General features: G+C 61.5%; 2 protein-coding genes across 2 annotated transcripts; one reads left to right on the top strand and one right to left on the bottom strand.

Annotated features, from left to right (window-relative positions):
• On the top strand, positions 520 to 12,121 carry SURF4 (surfeit 4). Its single transcript, XM_018056145.1, has 6 exons — positions 520 to 724; positions 7,299 to 7,485; positions 7,985 to 8,061; positions 8,557 to 8,600; positions 8,986 to 9,172; positions 9,838 to 12,121. Exons 1-6 carry the CDS (start codon positions 677 to 679, stop codon positions 10,102 to 10,104), a joined length of 810 nt encoding a protein of 269 aa, XP_017911634.1. The 5' UTR covers positions 520 to 676; the 3' UTR covers positions 10,105 to 12,121.
• Positions 10,484 to 15,996, bottom strand: SURF2 (surfeit 2). Its single transcript, XM_018056147.1, has 6 exons — positions 15,875 to 15,996; positions 15,623 to 15,777; positions 14,313 to 14,416; positions 13,383 to 13,568; positions 13,039 to 13,205; positions 10,484 to 12,489 (listed from the first exon to the last, which is right to left on the bottom strand). Exons 1-6 carry the CDS (start codon positions 15,950 to 15,952, stop codon positions 12,406 to 12,408), a joined length of 774 nt encoding a protein of 257 aa, XP_017911636.1. The 5' UTR covers positions 15,953 to 15,996; the 3' UTR covers positions 10,484 to 12,405.

The following is a 16,172-nucleotide window of genomic DNA, read 5'->3' as shown; positions in this document are numbered from 1 at the left end:
CCCCTGGGGGCCACAGGGACTGTGACCGTTAAACCGGTAGGAGCTGGGGGTAGTGGCAGCAGGACCGGGTCCTGGGCTCGGCCCTGACCATCGGCCCCTCGTCGTCCCCGCCTACTCGCCAGGGGACCACTCGGCACCTGGTACTTTTCCATAGGGTCTTCAGGGGAAGACTCGGCCTCCCTGTCCCTCTGCGAGGCGCTGGGGTGCACCTCTGGCCCGAGCCGCAGTCCGACCCCGGACTGAGCATGCGCAGTGTGGTCCGCGTCGGGTGTGCGCCCATCCCCCACCCGGGGGACACCCATCAGCCCCCGGGAGCTCGCTTGCCGACCCGGGCTCTCCCTGCCTGAACAGCGCCGGCTGCAGCGTCCTTTCGGCAGGCCGGCCCTCAGGGGCGGGGCCTCGCGCGGGGAGGGCGGGGCCTGAACGCGGCGGGGAGGGCGGGGCCTGGGTGCGGTGGGCCGCGAGCGTCCCCTTTAAGGCGCGGCCGGGGCGGGCCCTGCGGCGCGGCCCCTTTAAGGCTTGGCCTACGTGGCAGCCGCTGGAGCCGCGGACGCGGAGCGAGGCCGGCCGCTGGGTACTTCCTGTGGAGGCCGCAGCGGGCGCTGGCGCCGACGGGCCGAGCGCCGAGGGAGCGAGCGAGCCAGCCAGCCAGCCAGCCGAGCCTCCCGCCGCCGCCATGGGCCAGAACGACCTGATGGGCACGGCCGAGGACTTCGCCGACCAGGTGCGGCCTGCGGGCCCGTCCGCCCGGGGCGCCCCCCCTCCCCGGCCCTCCTGTTGGGCCCCCGGCCTGGTTGCCTCCGGGCCCCGCCCGTGCCCCGCGGAGCCGGCCCCCGGCCCCCGGGCCGCCCCGAGGCCTGGGCCGGGCCCCTCCCGATGCCCCCGCCGGGCTCGCTCCCCCTCCCCCAGCCGGGGCCCTGCCTCCCGGGCTCGCCGCCTGCCCGCGCCGGGGGCACCCCCAAACTCGGCCTCGGGGGCCCAGCCCGCCCTGGCGCCGCCTGCGCGTCGGGGCGCCCTGGGTGTCTTCCCCGGGCCCGGGCTTCGGGCGCCCAGCTCTGTGGGCCTGTCCTCCCTCCCTGATCCGGCCCGGCTGGTCCTAGACGTCCCCCCCGGCCTCCCGAGGCCCCGGGGTGGGATGCGAAATGCTTGGGGAGCGTCCTCGCCCTTCTGCACCTCTGGGTGGTCCCTGCACGGTTGTCCTTCCACTGGGCACTCTTAGGGGGCGGATCCTGAACAGGGGGTTTGGTCAGATTGGAGGCCTGAGGGGGTCCTCCCGGTGGAAAAGGGGGCGCCCTGGTTGGCACCCCCGCTGCAGAAAGCCACGGCACTGTTTCTTTGCTCTGTCCCAGACGTCTTGGGTTCATGGGGTCCCTTTGACCCTTCCCTTCCATCTTCCTTCCCTGTCTGGACTCTGCCCCGCGATGAAATGAATGGGTATCTGTCTGTACATACAGCTAGGGGGAGGGGGACGCCTACCTTCCTGTTCGCGAGTCCAGGAGTGTCCAGGTGGCATTCCTAGCAACAGGGAAGCGAGCCCTTGAAACCAGCCACTGAGTCACTGCTAAAGGTGTTCGGAAACTAGACGAACAGAACCAGGTCCTGCAAAGGGGACAGAGCTCTCCCGAGGTCTCCTTCGACCAAGCGTGGCCCGGAGACCGCGGCGGTGATTCTTGAGCCGTGTGCCTCTTGCTTCTGAAAGTGTCCCGTTATGTCTACAGACCTATAGGAAGAGCTGCAGCTGGCCCAGCCGCCATGCTCTCTTTGGTTTACTTAATGGGTGTGTGGCTTTGTCAGAGTTAAAAGTAGTGAGGTTTAAGTTTCTGTTTTTATGGGGGTGGTTATAATTCATCGTACTCCAAGGCTGGACTCACTGGAAGGTGTATGTGTGTGAGAGAGATTTTTAAACGATAGTTAAGTGAGCTGTTTTCTAATCAGTTATCGGTGAACAAGATTTCCTGTTGCTCCCCTGACGGATGAGACCTCTCTAGCGTGGCCTCCCCGTTGGGTTCTCGGAGCCCCACTTTCTTGCGAGCTGCTTGTGTTATAAAACTGTGGGGCTAAAACGGTCAACTTGAAGAAATGTTTTTCCCTCAGCTCACGATTTTGTGTTTACAACCTAAAAATTGTATCCCTTGCAAAAACAATTTGTATAGAAAGCTCTCAAAAACCAAGCCAGCCGACTTTGTCCGCTTTCATTGACATGATTTTAGTGACCCAGTTTTGTTTCCCCAAGTAGCCGCCACCTAAGAAGACGGCTCAATTCAGCCCTGGTAGCCGTGAGAGCCTCGTACACTCTCTGCAGCCCGGAACAACCCCGGTTTTGCAACTGAATTTCATAACTGAATCTAGATAAAATGTCTCCACTCAAGTTGCTGCCAACTATCAAATGATAAACCCTCCTCTTGCCAAAAAAAAAAAAAAAAAAAATCAGACTCTTTACGTAATCCTTTCTTTTTTTTTCCTCCATGCATTTCGTTTGCATTAAATGAAAGAAGCAGAATCTTGGAACTGGAAAGGCCCTGGAGGGGCACACAGGATCAACCTGTACGGTTTCACTGCTGAGGCGCCTGGGGCCTGGGGCCACAGCCCCGGGCAAAGCCCAGTATCACACGCAACATGCTTCTCAGGCTTGGGGTTTTTCTGCACGAGAGCACGCTGCCTAAGGTCTGGAAAAGCAAGGCCACGTCTGCCGGGCAGGGCAGGCTCCTGCGGTCAGTTTTTGAGGGCCAGAGCCCACCTTGGGGGTGACATCTGCTCGCAGACACCTCCATCCCCTTCCGTGGGAGGGCAAGGCCGGGCCGTGCTGTTACCACCGAAGTTAGGAGCTGCTTCTGCCACCCGGCCTGGTGTGAGCGAGAGGCGTGGATGGGTGATGGGGTGCAGAGCAAAAGCGATGGCTTCCTGTGGACAGACTCCGGCCAGGCTGGGCTGGCACTTTTGTTTTCTGACATTGATTCACATAGTGTTAGAACAGCTGCCAACAGCAAAGGAGCAGAAAGTCCCGGCTCTTAAGATGACAGTGATCTCGCTTGAAGGGATTGGGGAAATGTCGTGAAAGTCACTGATGTGACTAGTAAGTATAAGCACGACATACCTGTCTTTTCTAACCTCATCTTCAGAAAACAGAAGCAAAAATGAAGGGACAGAAAGTCAGCCAGAAGTGAGCAGGGTCTCAGAAGGGCCACGTGTCCCCTGAGAGCTACGACGGTAATCCGGAATCTTCGACGCTCCGGCATGGGGCCCGGTCGTCCGTGTACACTCCTTGTGTTGCCCGAGGGTCCCGGGAGCTCGGGCCACAGTGCTTCCATCTTCAGATGCAGAGCGGGGCGGGGGTGGGGTGGTCTGTGTGGTCTTGAGTGGCACGTGGTGGCCTGCCACATGGAGTCGGCACGCTGCGACCTTCAGGTCTGCAGAGGCACGAGTGTGGGTGAGTGGTCTGGCTCCTTGCGGCCAGCAGGCTCAGCTGCCTCTTTGGCACCAGGCTCCTTGCCCTGGGTGGCAGGGACAGCGTCCTCCTGCTGGAGAAAGTGCTGAGAGAGCTGTCTGCGGAAGCTGGCATTCGGAAGCCATCTGAGCCTGGGTCTGAAGGGGCCAGAGACTAATGAATTCAGCAATCCAAAATGACGCCCGTCCCCTGCAGCTGGGACTCCCAAGCACATTTGCCCCAGTAAATAGGAGTGTTAGCACTTAATGGGCTGCGTCACCAAGGTGACAGATAAGCCGCCTGAGGCCTTGCTTTCCGTGTGGCCTTTGGTATTTCCACCTGTCCCCTGGCAGGACAGAGCCAGTGCTGGGGGCTCGCACCTCCAGGAGCTCCCTTTGGCCTCTGGTCAAGCACTGGGGAGCGGGGGATGGCCCTTGCGGGACACTGAGCCGGGCCTCCATGGCCCCCGGGTCTCAGGGCTGTGCCTTTGCCCCGTGTGGAGCCACCGGGGTGGGTAGGGTTCGGGACAGCGCTGGGTGGCTTCTCTGTGCTCTCCTCCTGTTCCTTTGCCATCCCTCCCCCACAAGGGCTTCCGGCCTTACACCAAAAAGGAGCGGGGAGAGGGCAGAGAGGAGCCGGCTGACTCACCGTCCCCTGCTCCGACCTCAGACAGGAGGTTCTGAGAAGGCACCCTGCCTCCCTGCCTCTTGGGGAGCAGGGTGGAGGCGCAGGCGCGGGGGTGGCGGGGCCTCTCCCGGAAGGCCCCGAGCAGCCTGGCACTGCTCCTTGCTGTGGCGCTGTGTCCCATGTGGGTTTTCGGTGGGGAAGCCGGGCCCTCTCTCTAGGCCAGGGCCGAGCAGCGCCTCTTCTCGGACCTCCAGGTGCTGCGTGGCTTTACAGAGCACTCGGGGAGACTCACTGGGGGTCCGAGGGCCCTGGTGGATGTGCCCCTGTGAGTCACCGGGCTCAGGTACCAGCCCTGACTCAGCCTGCTGGGCCAGAGGTCACTGGCCGCAGGCTCTAATCTTCTGGGGTGTGCAGGCTCGGAGCGGCCCTGGAGAAGGGTAGCCCCAGTTCTCGGTGCACGGAAGCCTGACCTGCCTCTTGCCTCTGCCTGCAAGTTCTCATGAACCAGGAATGGCAGCCTGCTTTCCTCAAGTCCCTTTTGTCCTGAATACTGAGAGAGAGTAGGTTTCCCCGTGTTCTGTGGGAGCTGCGGGTGGCTGTGTGACGTGATGGCCGTGTCCCAGAGCCACGTCCCAGGTTGGATACAACTGCTGCTTGAATCCCTGCTGCTGGGAAACCACAGCCCCTTGTACAGAAACCTTAGCTCTGTAGGTGAGCCCTCAGATGGGGTCCTGCTTAGGATCCATATGCCATGCTTGACCGTGAGCTTCCTGCGAAAGGCCTGCCCCCCAGAGGCTGAGAGACCCGGTCCCTTGTCCTGCAGGCCCTGCCCACTCAGCGTCTCCTTCGGCCTTCCCCTCGTGATCCTCTGTCTGGGCGCAGGGCGTGCACTGCCTGTGACCACTGTGGGTGCATGAGCTGCAGTCAGCCCCTGGCCTCGGGGCCCATGGTGTGTGCAGGAGGCCAGCTTAGCGTGAGCACTGGCCGGGCGGCCTCTGGGTGCCTGCCTTAGGGGCTCCTCTTTCTGCTGCTGTCTGCAGCAGCACCGCGTGGGCCCAGGGGCCAGGTGCTGAGAGCATAGCGTGTGCAGGCGAGGCTCACGTCGGTTCTGCTCCCACGCCGTCCCCCCGCCACCTCCCTCCGTGTTCAGTCCGAGCAGGTGCTCGCTAGAGGGTGGCTGGCCTCAGAGAGGCTCTGGGCCGGCCTGGCTTGTGGATAGCCCCGAGCCAGCCCACCTTGTTGTTTAGCTGCTGAGTCACGCCCAGTCCTTTGTGGCCCCATGGGCTGTAGCCCTCCAGGCTCCTCTGACCATGGGGTTTCCCAGGCAAGGATACTGGGGTGGGTGGGCTGCCTTTCCTCCTCCAGGGGATCTTTCTAGCCCAGGACCCACACCTCCTGCGCTGGCAGGCGGGTTCTTTGTCACGGAGATGTGCTTCGCTCAGAGCACAGACCCCTGAAGCCTTGCGGTGTTTTCAGCTCGAGAGCTGTCTGTCCTGGCATGTCTGCACTCGGAGGAAGGACTGAATTACCCGTCGGAAGAGAACTTCTCTGCCGCTCTCTAATCCCCTTGACCCAGACACTCAAATTAAGAGCGCAGACGTGTCGTGGAGGCTTTAAACACAGCCTCCATCTTGTGGTTTAGGGGCCAGTGGAGGCGAGTTGGCCCCAGCCTGGGGTTCACAGTCCGCACAGCACCCCCCCGGCGGGCTGTGCCAGCCTCATACGGCTTTCCCCAGGTTTCAACACTCTGCTGAGGCCTGTGTTGTCGCCAGGGCTTCTTGGCTGGTGGCTGGGCCTACCGGGCTGGGTGATTACCCCATTGCTGGGCGTTTTGATTCAGGCCCTGAGGCAGAAACGGGAGGGGGTGTGGCCTCTGCTGTTCCCACAGCTCCTGATCTGAAGTGCTTCTTCCCTACGTGGACTCCAGAGTTCATGTAGGTATATTTGGGACCTCTTTTTTTTTTCCCTTTTAAAGACAAGGTCCACTGTCTTCTTTTTTCCTCTTCTCATTAAGGTTGGAAAGAATCTTCACAACTATTAACCCAGTGGTCCTCACTTTGTAAGATAGTAGAGAACCCCTGCCCCCACCAAAGCATCCACTCAGCTTGTCCACAGTGTGCTGGCCGTCAGGGGGTCAGAGCCAGGGTGGGCGCACCAGCCGTCAGCCTCGGCCCCGGGCCCGCCTGCTCGCCTCCCTCTCTCACTGGGACTCTGGCGCAATTCCATGGGCGTCAGGGGCCAAGCAGATGTGTGCAGAAGTGACACCTCGGGGCCTAGGCTCCCCCTCTGTCCTCAGGCCAGGCTGCTGTGGCCCAGAGCCCGGGGGAGGGGAGGCGTCTCTGTGCTGACTAAGCCAGAACTGACAACTAAAGGTTGGTCTAAACAGCTGGCGGCTTGCTAACCATGGTGGACGGCTTTAGCAGCGCCTAGGACGTTCAGTCAGCTTTTCAAAACACCAAAACGGAAGAAACGCTCCCAGGCACACCTTCTATTCCAGCAGCAGGTTACCCAGCCTGAGAGGCTGTGACACTCAGTGTCCCTTCGAGGGGTCAGATTCACGGGTGCCCTTCGGACTCTGGCTGCTGACACACGAGTCACGTGGGCGGGCACCCGATCTTTCTCCCCAGTTCCTGCTGTTACCGTATCACAGGGTGTCTTTCCCTTTGTTCCTCTGCTTTGAGTGCTTGGGAGGAGCAAGTGCGTGCGGTTCACCTGAATGACGTTCGTGCCTCGGTTTCGTGCGTGTTCCTTAGTCAGCCATCGTGAACGGCCTGGCTGGCGCGGGGCAGGAGGCGGCTGTGTCTGCAGGCGTTTCTGTCACCGTGGGGGCGGGGCTGTCCCAGCAGCTCGAGGGTAGTGAGGCCAGGCAGGCTCTCACGGTCTTTGTGGACACCCCGCGACAGACCCTGGGCGCGAGCCGGGGCAGCGGTACTGCGGTGGAGAGACCCGGGCCAGGGTTTCGCCGAGGGCCCGCTGAGTCTGTCGTGGGCCAGTCTGGCTTCCCACGCCCTTGACTGAGGTGGACGTGCTGTCCTGCAGCAGTTCCACGTGTGATGACTGTAGTTGACACGCACACACTGGCTGAAATCACAGAGGAGGAGGTCGGGGGCCGGCCTGAGGTCTCCCTCTCCTCCAGGCAGGGTGCCCGGATCCGCCCCCCCGCCCCCTGGGCAGTGCTGGGAGCGGCTGCCAGGCCTCCCCCCACCCAGTCCCGCGGCCCCTCACCATGGCTTTCCCGGCCCTGCAGTTCCTGCGCGTCACAAAGCAGTACCTGCCGCACGTGGCCCGCCTCTGCCTGATCAGCACGTTCCTGGAGGACGGCATCCGCATGTGGTTCCAGTGGAGTGAGCAGCGCGACTACATCGACAGCACCTGGAGCTGCGGCTACCTGCTGGCCTCCTCCTTTGTCTTCCTCAACCTGCTCGGACAGCTGAGTGAGTGGCACCCGTGCCCCCGTGGGTCTCCTGGGCAGCAGCCTGGGAGCAAGCCCTGCCGGCCCTCGGCTGGCTGCTCTGTCTCTGGTCCTGGCCGCATTTCTTTGCGGTCCTCGGCTCAGTGCCCGGAGCAGGAGGTGCAGGGGGCTAGGGGGCGGCCAGTGAGGAGCCGAGGCACCCCGAACCCAGGGTCTGGAGAGGATGCCAGTGGCAAACGTAGAAGGGCGGGCCTTGGACGCCGGTGCGGCCGCGCGGGCTTTGGGCCCAGCTCCCACCGGCCGTCCCCTGTCCTCCGGGGCCAGGACGGGGCTGCAGCTCCCAGCAGGGCTGCCTGTAACACACGGCGACTCTAGCCAGGAGTCCACTTTCTGGACCAGGGCTGTTGATAGGTAGAGGCCATCCCCCCCAGAGGCTGCTTTTTGCTCGGGCGGGTGGCTGGGCTGCCGTGGCGCCAGCAGCCAGGGGAGGGGCCGCAGCGCTGACCTCGGCCTCCTTGCAGCTGGCTGCATCCTGGTGCTGAGCAGGAACTTCGTGCAGTACGCCTGCTTCGGGCTCTTTGGCATCATCGCACTGCAGGTAAGCGGGTCTCCCTCCTCTCGCCCTGCTTAGAGCTGAGCCCCGGGGACAGAGGCCGTGAGGACTCGGCCCCACTCGCCTTCAGCCCGCTTGGGGCCAAGCTCCGCTTCCACCGTTGGCCGCTTCCCCGAGCTCCTGTGTCAAGGCAGCAGGTCACAGGGCTCTCTACTTCACAGAGGACACGCAGCTACTCGTGAAACGCTTAGCTCACAGTTCATCTGCGTCGGGTCTTGGAGCCGCCATGTCCTCCAGAACTGTCTGGGCCCAGCTCTGAGGAAGCAGGGCCTTGTTGACAGGTCCAGGCCACCACCCACCCCAAGGGACGCTGAGCCTGTTGCTGAGTTTGGGGCTGTTGATGTCCCGAAAGGGTTTTGTCTGTCTTATATTTAGGTTTCTCACGTATGTTGGAAGAATTGCCTGATGCTGTTTATTCTGTAGAAACAGAAATTTGTCTGGAAACACTGAGACTGAAAACGCTCTTTCCTCTTTCCTCAGACGATCGCCTACAGCATTTTATGGGACTTGAAGTTTCTTATGAGGTAGGTATCTTCTGGTTGGTAACTAGTGTATCTCCTCGTGTCTCTAAAGTCAGTAGCTGTTGGTTGAAGTGAGTTTTTCTGGGTCAAAACCATGCTTCTTAGACTCTGTAGTGGACGTTGGTGAGGACTTTTCTTCCCCATCTCCAAACCCCGAAAACACAGGTGAGAACCACCATGTCTCATGAGGGCTCATGGGTCCAGGGGGAGTGCTGGTCAGCAGGAGAGCCTGGCTCGGGCCCCACGGTGGGTGCAGACGCATCTGTGTCTCCGGTCCTGTCCACGGGGGTCAGCGGGGTCCCCTTCCTGCTGGGGCCTCCGACCCAGTCCGCCCGGCACTGGCAGGGCCGGGGGGCCTGAGCGACCGCTTCGGGGGTGTGTCCCGCAGGAACCTGGCCCTGGGAGGAGGCTTGCTGCTGCTGCTGGCTGAGTCCCGATCCGAAGGCAAGAGCATGTTCGCGGGCGTCCCCACCATGCGCGAGAGCTCCCCCAAGCAGTACATGCAGCTCGGAGGCCGAGTCCTGCTGGTCCTGATGTTCATGACGCTGCTCCACTTTGACGCCAGTTTCTTCTCGGTACGTCTCCCCCGGTTGATCCCCAACCTTCTGGAAGGGCGCTGCCCCTCCCCTGTGCGCTGCACACTGCCGAGGGGCCGTCAGAATGGTCCCTGACACTGCTGAGTTCCCGGCGCCAGGAAGCTGCCCTGGCCTCACCGCAGGGCCCCTCCAGCTGGGGGTGCAGGCTCACAGCACGCACACCTGCTTCTCTTTCCTTCAGGCACGCCCGCCTGCAGCGTGTACTGTTTGCACGCCAGGGGTTGGGGCTGCAGAGGCGAAGGCTTCATCCTTGGCCCTAGGAGCTCATAGAGCTGAGGCCCTGGCTGGGCAGGGTCCTCAGGAGGGCTCCTGGCGCTGGGGGCAGGGATCGGTTGGTCCTGAGCAGCTCGGGGGAGTGTGGTCCCAGCTAACAGGGCCCCTAGGGTCAGCCGTGAGCGAGTCCCACTAAGCGAGTCCCACTACTAACCCTGCCTGTGAACCGCAGACCTCTCTCCGTCCGGGCGGCCATCTGCTACCCTCCCCGCAGTAGCGCCTGCTTGTGATGCTGGCTCTCAGCACGCCCCGTTACTCCACCCTGGCGCGGAGCCTACAGGGACGTGGGCAGCTGGAACTGGCCTGTGTATCAAGCAGGACACGTCTCTTCTTCACATTCACTCTCGTTCCATGCCTTTCGACCCGTGCAGATCCTTCAGAACATTGTGGGCACGGCGCTGATGATTTTGGTGGCCGTCGGCTTCAAAACCAAGCTGGCCGCCTTGACTCTTGTCGTCTGGCTGTTTGCCATCAACGTGTACTTCAACGCCTTCTGGACCATTCCTGTCTATAAGCCCATGCACGACTTCCTCAAGTACGACTTCTTCCAGACCATGTCGGTGATCGGAGGCTTGCTCCTGGTGGTGGCCCTGGGCCCAGGGGGTGTGTCCATGGACGAGAAGAAGAAAGAATGGTAACGGAGTCCTCCCTGCCTGGCTGGGACCCACGGCCGTCGAGGACTGGTTCAGGGTGGATTTGAGTAACTGCCAGCATCTCCTGTACCCTCTTCCCTTCCCTCCCCTGGTAAAGGCACAGATGTTTTGAGAACTTTATTTGCAGACACCTGATCATTAATGGCTAAACCTGCTATGGACCCACAGCCTGGCATCTGACTGTGCGGAGCCGGCCGGCCGAGGCCAGCGCCCCCTGCCCCGGGGCAGGGCCGTGGCTTGTTGGAGTGAGGATCTTGCTTGGCTGTGGCCCATCGGCCCAACTTTTTTTCTTTTTTGGGGTGGGGGACCTTGAAGCTGTACTGTGAGCAGATACATTTGTGTATCATTCAAAGCAGTCTCCCTCTTTTTTTTTTTTTTTGAAGTTTACCTTTTTAGCTAAAACTACTCAATGATTCGGGGTGGCCCAGCCCAACATCAACACACTGGTTTAGGCCGGCACCAGTGCCTTCCCCGTGGGCTCCGCCCTGCGCTGTGATCCTGTTATAGGGCCAGTGAGAGCGTTTAGAGAAACCCCAGACCCCAAGAATACGGCAGTATTAGAGCAGGGGCTGAAGCTGCGGTTTACGGCCAGGGCATTCCTCAGAGAAGCAGCCGGGGTCGGTGCAGTTTCCACAGGGTGATGCCTGGGAGTGCGAGGGGCTCATGGCGGGGACAAGGCCCTCAAAGGCCACCCGGAGCCCGCAGGGGCCGGAGCCCAGGCCTGGCAGCACGTGTGGGCCTCATCAGTGCCCAGATGGGGAGCAGCCGCCACTGTGGGCAGGGCTGGGCCGGAGCGGGCGCTCAGACCAGTTACCTCAGGCCGACCTGTCCCAGAGCTGCGGCCGGCGCCCCACTGCCCGGTGCCCCCGGCCCGCTTGCTCCCTGCCCTCACGAGGCCGCTGCTTGCTCAGATTGTCTATTTGCTATGCTGAATGCAGCCCCAGTTACTTTTTACGATTTGTGATGCCTTACCGATTGGATCTTGATCCTGTATTTAAAGTTTTCTAACATTGCCTTATACTGTGTTTCTCTTCTTGGGGGTGGGGCTGTGAGGTCTTCTCACTGTTCTTCGCTCCTCCACCTGGTAGCAGAGGCCACGAGGTGACGGCAGCCCCCGTATCCTCCTGGGGGCCAGGCCTTCCAAGGTCTCACAAGCCTTGCCTTGGAGCGGGCCCCATCTTCTCTGGATTCATCTGCTGGGGGTGCGAGCCTGATCCAAGGGCCTTCCCCGGGGCCAGTCCTGAACCCGGATCCACACGGACCTTTGTGTCGAGCCAGGGTGAGGGGAGCAACCCCCCCACCCCGACCCACTTGAGCCCCTGGCCAGCTTCACAGGACAGGGGGAGGCTGGCTCTTACCCACTAGAGCTGCTAGAACCTTCCCTACAGTCTGGACCCAGCTAACCCAAGGGGAGCCATCGCCACCTTTCCAGCACCACCCGTGTTCCCCCCCCCCCCACCCCGAGCCCCCCACTTCAGAGGCTCCTTATACACCACCCCCAGGAGCCCACTTCCCTACTCCCCGCATATTTATAAGGATGGAGGACTTTCTACTTCCGTCCCTGGGGTGCTCCCACATGAAGGGGGTTCTGACTCTGTCTCAGTCTGGGCAGGGTGCTCTTTCAGCACATGCCCACCCAGTTAACCCAGCCTCCCGGCCCCAGGGACAGCCCGCTTGGCTAGGCCACAGCTGCCTGTGGCATTGTTTCTGGCGGGGTACAGTTTTTAGTTTGCAAAAACTGAGACTGCCTCTATGGTGGTCCCCAGCCCACTTCCCCTGTCCCTGAGTGGGCTAGTGCTCAGGGCAGGGGTGGATGCTTATGTAAGAAGAGGAAAAAGGACCTACTAAGTTGGTTTTAGCAAAAAGAATTTCTGAAACACACTTTTTTTTGCTCTCTGTGGGAAATAGGTATAAATCTCATGCTGTATTTTATATCTTAGTTGTGTTTGAAAACATTTTGATTTTTGGAGACACGTCCAAATAAATAATGGCATTTGTTGTATGCAGTGTGGTCCTCTGGTGTCCTCCAGCCAGGTGGGGCTTGGCCAGGGCCCTCCCTGGGTGCCCCCTCCAGGCGTCGCCGGAGACCGCGTCCAGTCGGAGGTCTTCCTTCGGGGTCCCTGCCGCTCCCTGGGTGTGGGGTCAGACCCCAGCCGTGCAGGCAGCGGCAGCAAACGAGGAGTGCGTGGAGCAGGTCTTGGGAACTGGACCAGTGGGGACCCTGGCGGGCAGCTTCCGAGGACTTTCAGAATTCTCTCAAGATGTGTTTTCCCCAGCGACCTTTCATCAACCTGACTGTTTAAAAGAGCTGAAGCTCTTAGGTTTGCGGTGGTGACTTTTGAACTTCTTTTTCAAGGAGCTGGATCGCTTCTGTGGCACAAACAGAGAATTCCCGTCAGCGGGGGCATTCGGATGTGATACCGGGGTGCTGTGAGCCTGCCTCCCAACCCCAGCTCAAAGGGAGGAAGGGACTTTAGTGGGAACCCCTGGGCAGCTTTCTGCCTGCGGCTTCCGTGGCAACTCGGCCGGGCAGTTAAAAGGCAGCACTCGGACCCCAATCGCAGTCCTGCCCCACCCTCTACCAGCCCAGTGCTACGTCACTGATGGAACTTCTTTCCTGCCCCAGTCTCAGAGGTTCCGGGGGCTCTGATCAAGTCCCCTCCTCGAAGTCCCTGCGCTGCTCTCTGGACGCCCTGCCTTAGACCCAGGGCCCTGAGCCTGCTCCGTGCAGCCCCTTCTGCGCAGACCAGGAAGCAGCCCCACCCCCACTGAGCAGCCCCACCAGCGCCTGTCTTGTATACTGCTGGCTTGAAATTTCAGCTGTGGAAAAAAAAAAAAAGTTTCTGATTTTTTTCTAAAGCTGAAACCCACGGCTATACGAAGCTGCTGCCGCGCTGGCAGCCCGGGGGCCAGCACTACCTTCCTGCGCTTGAGGACACGCTCCTGGCCCGCTCCCAGGGCCCTGCCGTCTTCAGGGCCCGGCTCTTGGGGACATCTTGGCTTCTCGTCCTCGTCCTCGGTCAGAAAGTCGTCAGTGCTGTCCCCAGGCCCAGTCGCTTCCGGGTCCTTCTTGGTGAACAGCTCAGCTGCAAGGGGTAGAGGTTTGGGCTGTCTGAGGTCAAGTGTACCACCTGTGCCGAGGGGTCAGCCAGGCCCGGGACCAGAAGCGGACACACAGCGGGAGGGAGCTGCTTGCTGATGGAATCCGCGGGGGCAGCTGTGATCGAATCCCGAGGCCGGGCTGGGGGGCCGCTCTAGCTTACGCGGGTACAGGTCTGTCATGCTATCATCACTGTCGCTCGGGGCGGCGCCATCATCGCTGGACGGGGGTTCCCAGAAGGCTTCTCTAGGATGTGGCGGCCCATCACCGTCCTGGTCTTCCCTCCTCCTCCTCTTGTGCAGGAGGCAGGCCGGCACGAACTCCACGCCCTGCTCCTGACACTCCTCATCTGCAAGACAGACCGGCTCCCTCGCGTCTCCCCATGGTCCCCCGGCACACAGCTGGGCTCGGCCTGGGCCCTGCCACCCTCCTCCCCAGGGAAACGTCAGGAGAGCCTTCAGCTCGGCTCCTCCTGGGACTGCGGCCAGGTGCGTGGGGGTGCGGGCCAGGGGCAGGACAGTGGAGACCGAACCGGCCTGGAGCACCCATTCCTTCGGCTCCAGCCAGTTTCCAGGAAGCCACGCCAGCCTGCCACCCGGAGACTGAAGTCCCCCTCAAGCACAGCAGCTGGGACCCCTCCCGGGACGGTGAGCTCCATAAAGGCCCGGCTCTAAGCCTCCAGTGCACTCCCATCCAAAGCTGCCAAGACCCTCTGGTCTTGTCCCCACCTGCCTGGTGGCACAGTAGCCGTCCTACAGAACTGCCCCCCTGGCCGAGCTGAGCACTCTCCCCGCAGCCCCTCAAATCCTGTCTGAAGAGAAGCCCTGAGAGAGCCTCCTGCATCAGGCAGGCCCACCTGGCTCAGCGCCATCTTCTTCGGAGCACTTGACCTCGCCTGCGCCACTCTGGGGTCTGCTGCCCACCCTGTGCTGCCCCTACCATCACCCTCTCCTCACCGTGCTGGGACCGGGCCTGGCGCACCCACCAAGGGCCACCAAAGGCTGACCAGGCTGCCGCTTCTGCCTTCTAGGGGTGCTGGTCCTGGGGAGAGCACGCAGGCACCCAGACACCCACGTCCGCCAAGGCTACTCACACTTGCGCAGCGCCCTCTGGTACCGCCGGCCCTGGGTGTGCCTCAGCACGTGCTCCGGGCACTTGTTGATGTGTCTCAGGGTGAGTTTGCAGAACAGCTGGTGCCTAAGGGACAGTTCACAAGCCAGGGTCCAGATCCACAGCTGTGTACCATGGCCACGTCTTAGAATCACCCCTAGAGAGGCTGATGGGGGAGGTCTGCCGTGTGGCTTAGGCATCAGGATTCTTCCAAGCTTCCAAGCAACTGCAGCCTGCCACTCCTCCAGACAGCCTCACTGTCCACCCAGAAAACAGGCCCAGACAGCCTGGCCAGCCTCCCCTGACTGCTGAGCAGGAGAGGCATGTGGACCACTGCTTCACAAAGGGCTGGGCAGCGCGACTGTCTGCCACCCCCTTCATCTTGACTACTACTGTCAACCGTGCCCTCTCGGCTAAATCAAAGCTCTCCTTTAAACTAAAGAAGGAAAATGGCCACCTTCAGAACCTCAGGTCACAAAGCACAAGCGCGCCAACCCTCTACGAAGCACACAGGCCCAGGTGGCAAACCTTGTGTTTACAAAAAGAAAACGAAATATCAACTTCAGATATCCAGATGGTACCACTGTAATGTACTACCATCCAGCAGTCATGTATGAATGTGAGAGCTGGACCATAAAGTAAGCTGAGTGCGGAAGAACGGATGCTTTTGAATTGTGATTCTGGAGAGGACCTTTGAGAGTCCCTGCTACAACAAAATCAAACCAGTCACTTCCAAAGGGAATCAACTCTGAATATTCACTGGAAGGACTGATGCTGAAGCTGAAGCTCCAATACTGTGGCCACCTGATGCGAAGAGCCGACTCAATGGAAAAGACCCTTAAGTTGGAAAAGATTCAGAGCAAGGGGAGAAGGGGATGACAGAGGATGAGATGGTTAGCTAGCATCACCGACTCAATGGACATGAATTTGAGCAAACTCCAGGAGATGGTGAAGGACAGAAAAGCCTGGTGCACTGCAGCCCACGAGTCGCAAAGAGTCGGACACGACTGAGCGACTGAACACGCCCACATACAGACATGAGCAAGACGGGGATCTCACTTGGGGTCCCAGGTGGCTCACAGCTCCAGAACTGCCCCCTGCATCTCAGGTCTCCTATCAAACGGGAGGGTGGGCGCTGCCAAACTGGCCGCATCTCTGAGGAGCGCTCACTCTGCGGAGAGGGGTCGGGGCTCCGGAGTCTACCCAGTTCCGGCCAGACTCAGCACTAGGAACTGTCCCTCCCCCGGCCTGCCCGGCAGTTCCCGGCCGCCCCGCCCCGGCCTGGCCACGTACGGGTTCTTGGTGCTGGGTACGATGTGCGGCTCGAACTCGGTGTAGTCGAAGGCCGGGGAGGCGCGGACCAGCCGCCGGTACTTCTTGCCGCGGGTGTAGACCTGGAGCTCGGGCAGGCGACAAGGCAGCTCGTGCCCAGTCAGAGCGCACCGCACCTGCGGGCGGGAGCGCGGCGCGGTCACGGGGTCCGGGCGCTGGGGGTCTCGGGGCCCGCCGTGGGGTTCCCGCACCCCACCCCCGCCCCGCTCCCACCTTGCAGGCGCCGGGCTCCAGCCGCAGGCTCGGGTGCTCGCGCAGAAAGGCGCGCACGTCTGCCGGCAGCTCGCTCATGGCTCTGCGCGCGGAGCTGGGCGCCGACCTTCGCCGGAACCACGTGGGGCGGGGCGGGGCGGGGCGGGGGCGGGGCCAAGCGACGCCCGGGAAGCACACGCCTCCAGGGCCCGGAAGTGAGCGGGCGGGGCGATGGCGGCGGCGGCGCGGCTCCTAGGGCTCCGCGCGGCGGGGCTGCGGCCGCTGCTGTGCGCGGCGGGTGCGGGGCCGGTGAGCTGGC

Source organism: Capra hircus, chromosome 11 (genome assembly GCF_001704415.2).
Source record: "Capra hircus breed San Clemente chromosome 11, ASM170441v1, whole genome shotgun sequence".
Lineage (NCBI taxonomy): Eukaryota > Metazoa > Chordata > Mammalia > Artiodactyla > Bovidae > Capra > Capra hircus.
The sequence above is the reverse complement of the archived record's forward strand: the minus strand, read 5'-3'. Positions and strand labels throughout refer to the sequence as shown.

Coding starts and splice junctions, on each gene's coding strand:
- SURF4 (XM_018056145.1), top strand. CDS start 677: ATGGGCCAGAACGACCTGATGGGCACGGCCGAGGACTTCGCCGACCAG. Junction 725..7,298: donor CCGAGGACTTCGCCGACCAG/GTGCGGCCTGCG, acceptor CCGGCCCTGCAG/TTCCTGCGCGTCACAAAGCA. Junction 8,601..8,985: donor GACTTGAAGTTTCTTATGAG/GTAGGTATCTTC, acceptor TGTGTCCCGCAG/GAACCTGGCCCTGGGAGGAG.
- SURF2 (XM_018056147.1), bottom strand. CDS start 15,952: ATGAGCGAGCTGCCGGCAGACGTGCGCGCCTTTCTGCGCGAGCACCCG. Junction 14,417..15,622: donor GTACCCAGCACCAAGAACCC/GTACGTGGCCAG, acceptor ACTGTCCCTTAG/GCACCAGCTGTTCTGCAAAC. Junction 13,569..14,312: donor CCAGAGGGCGCTGCGCAAGT/GTGAGTAGCCTT, acceptor TCTGTCTTGCAG/ATGAGGAGTGTCAGGAGCAG.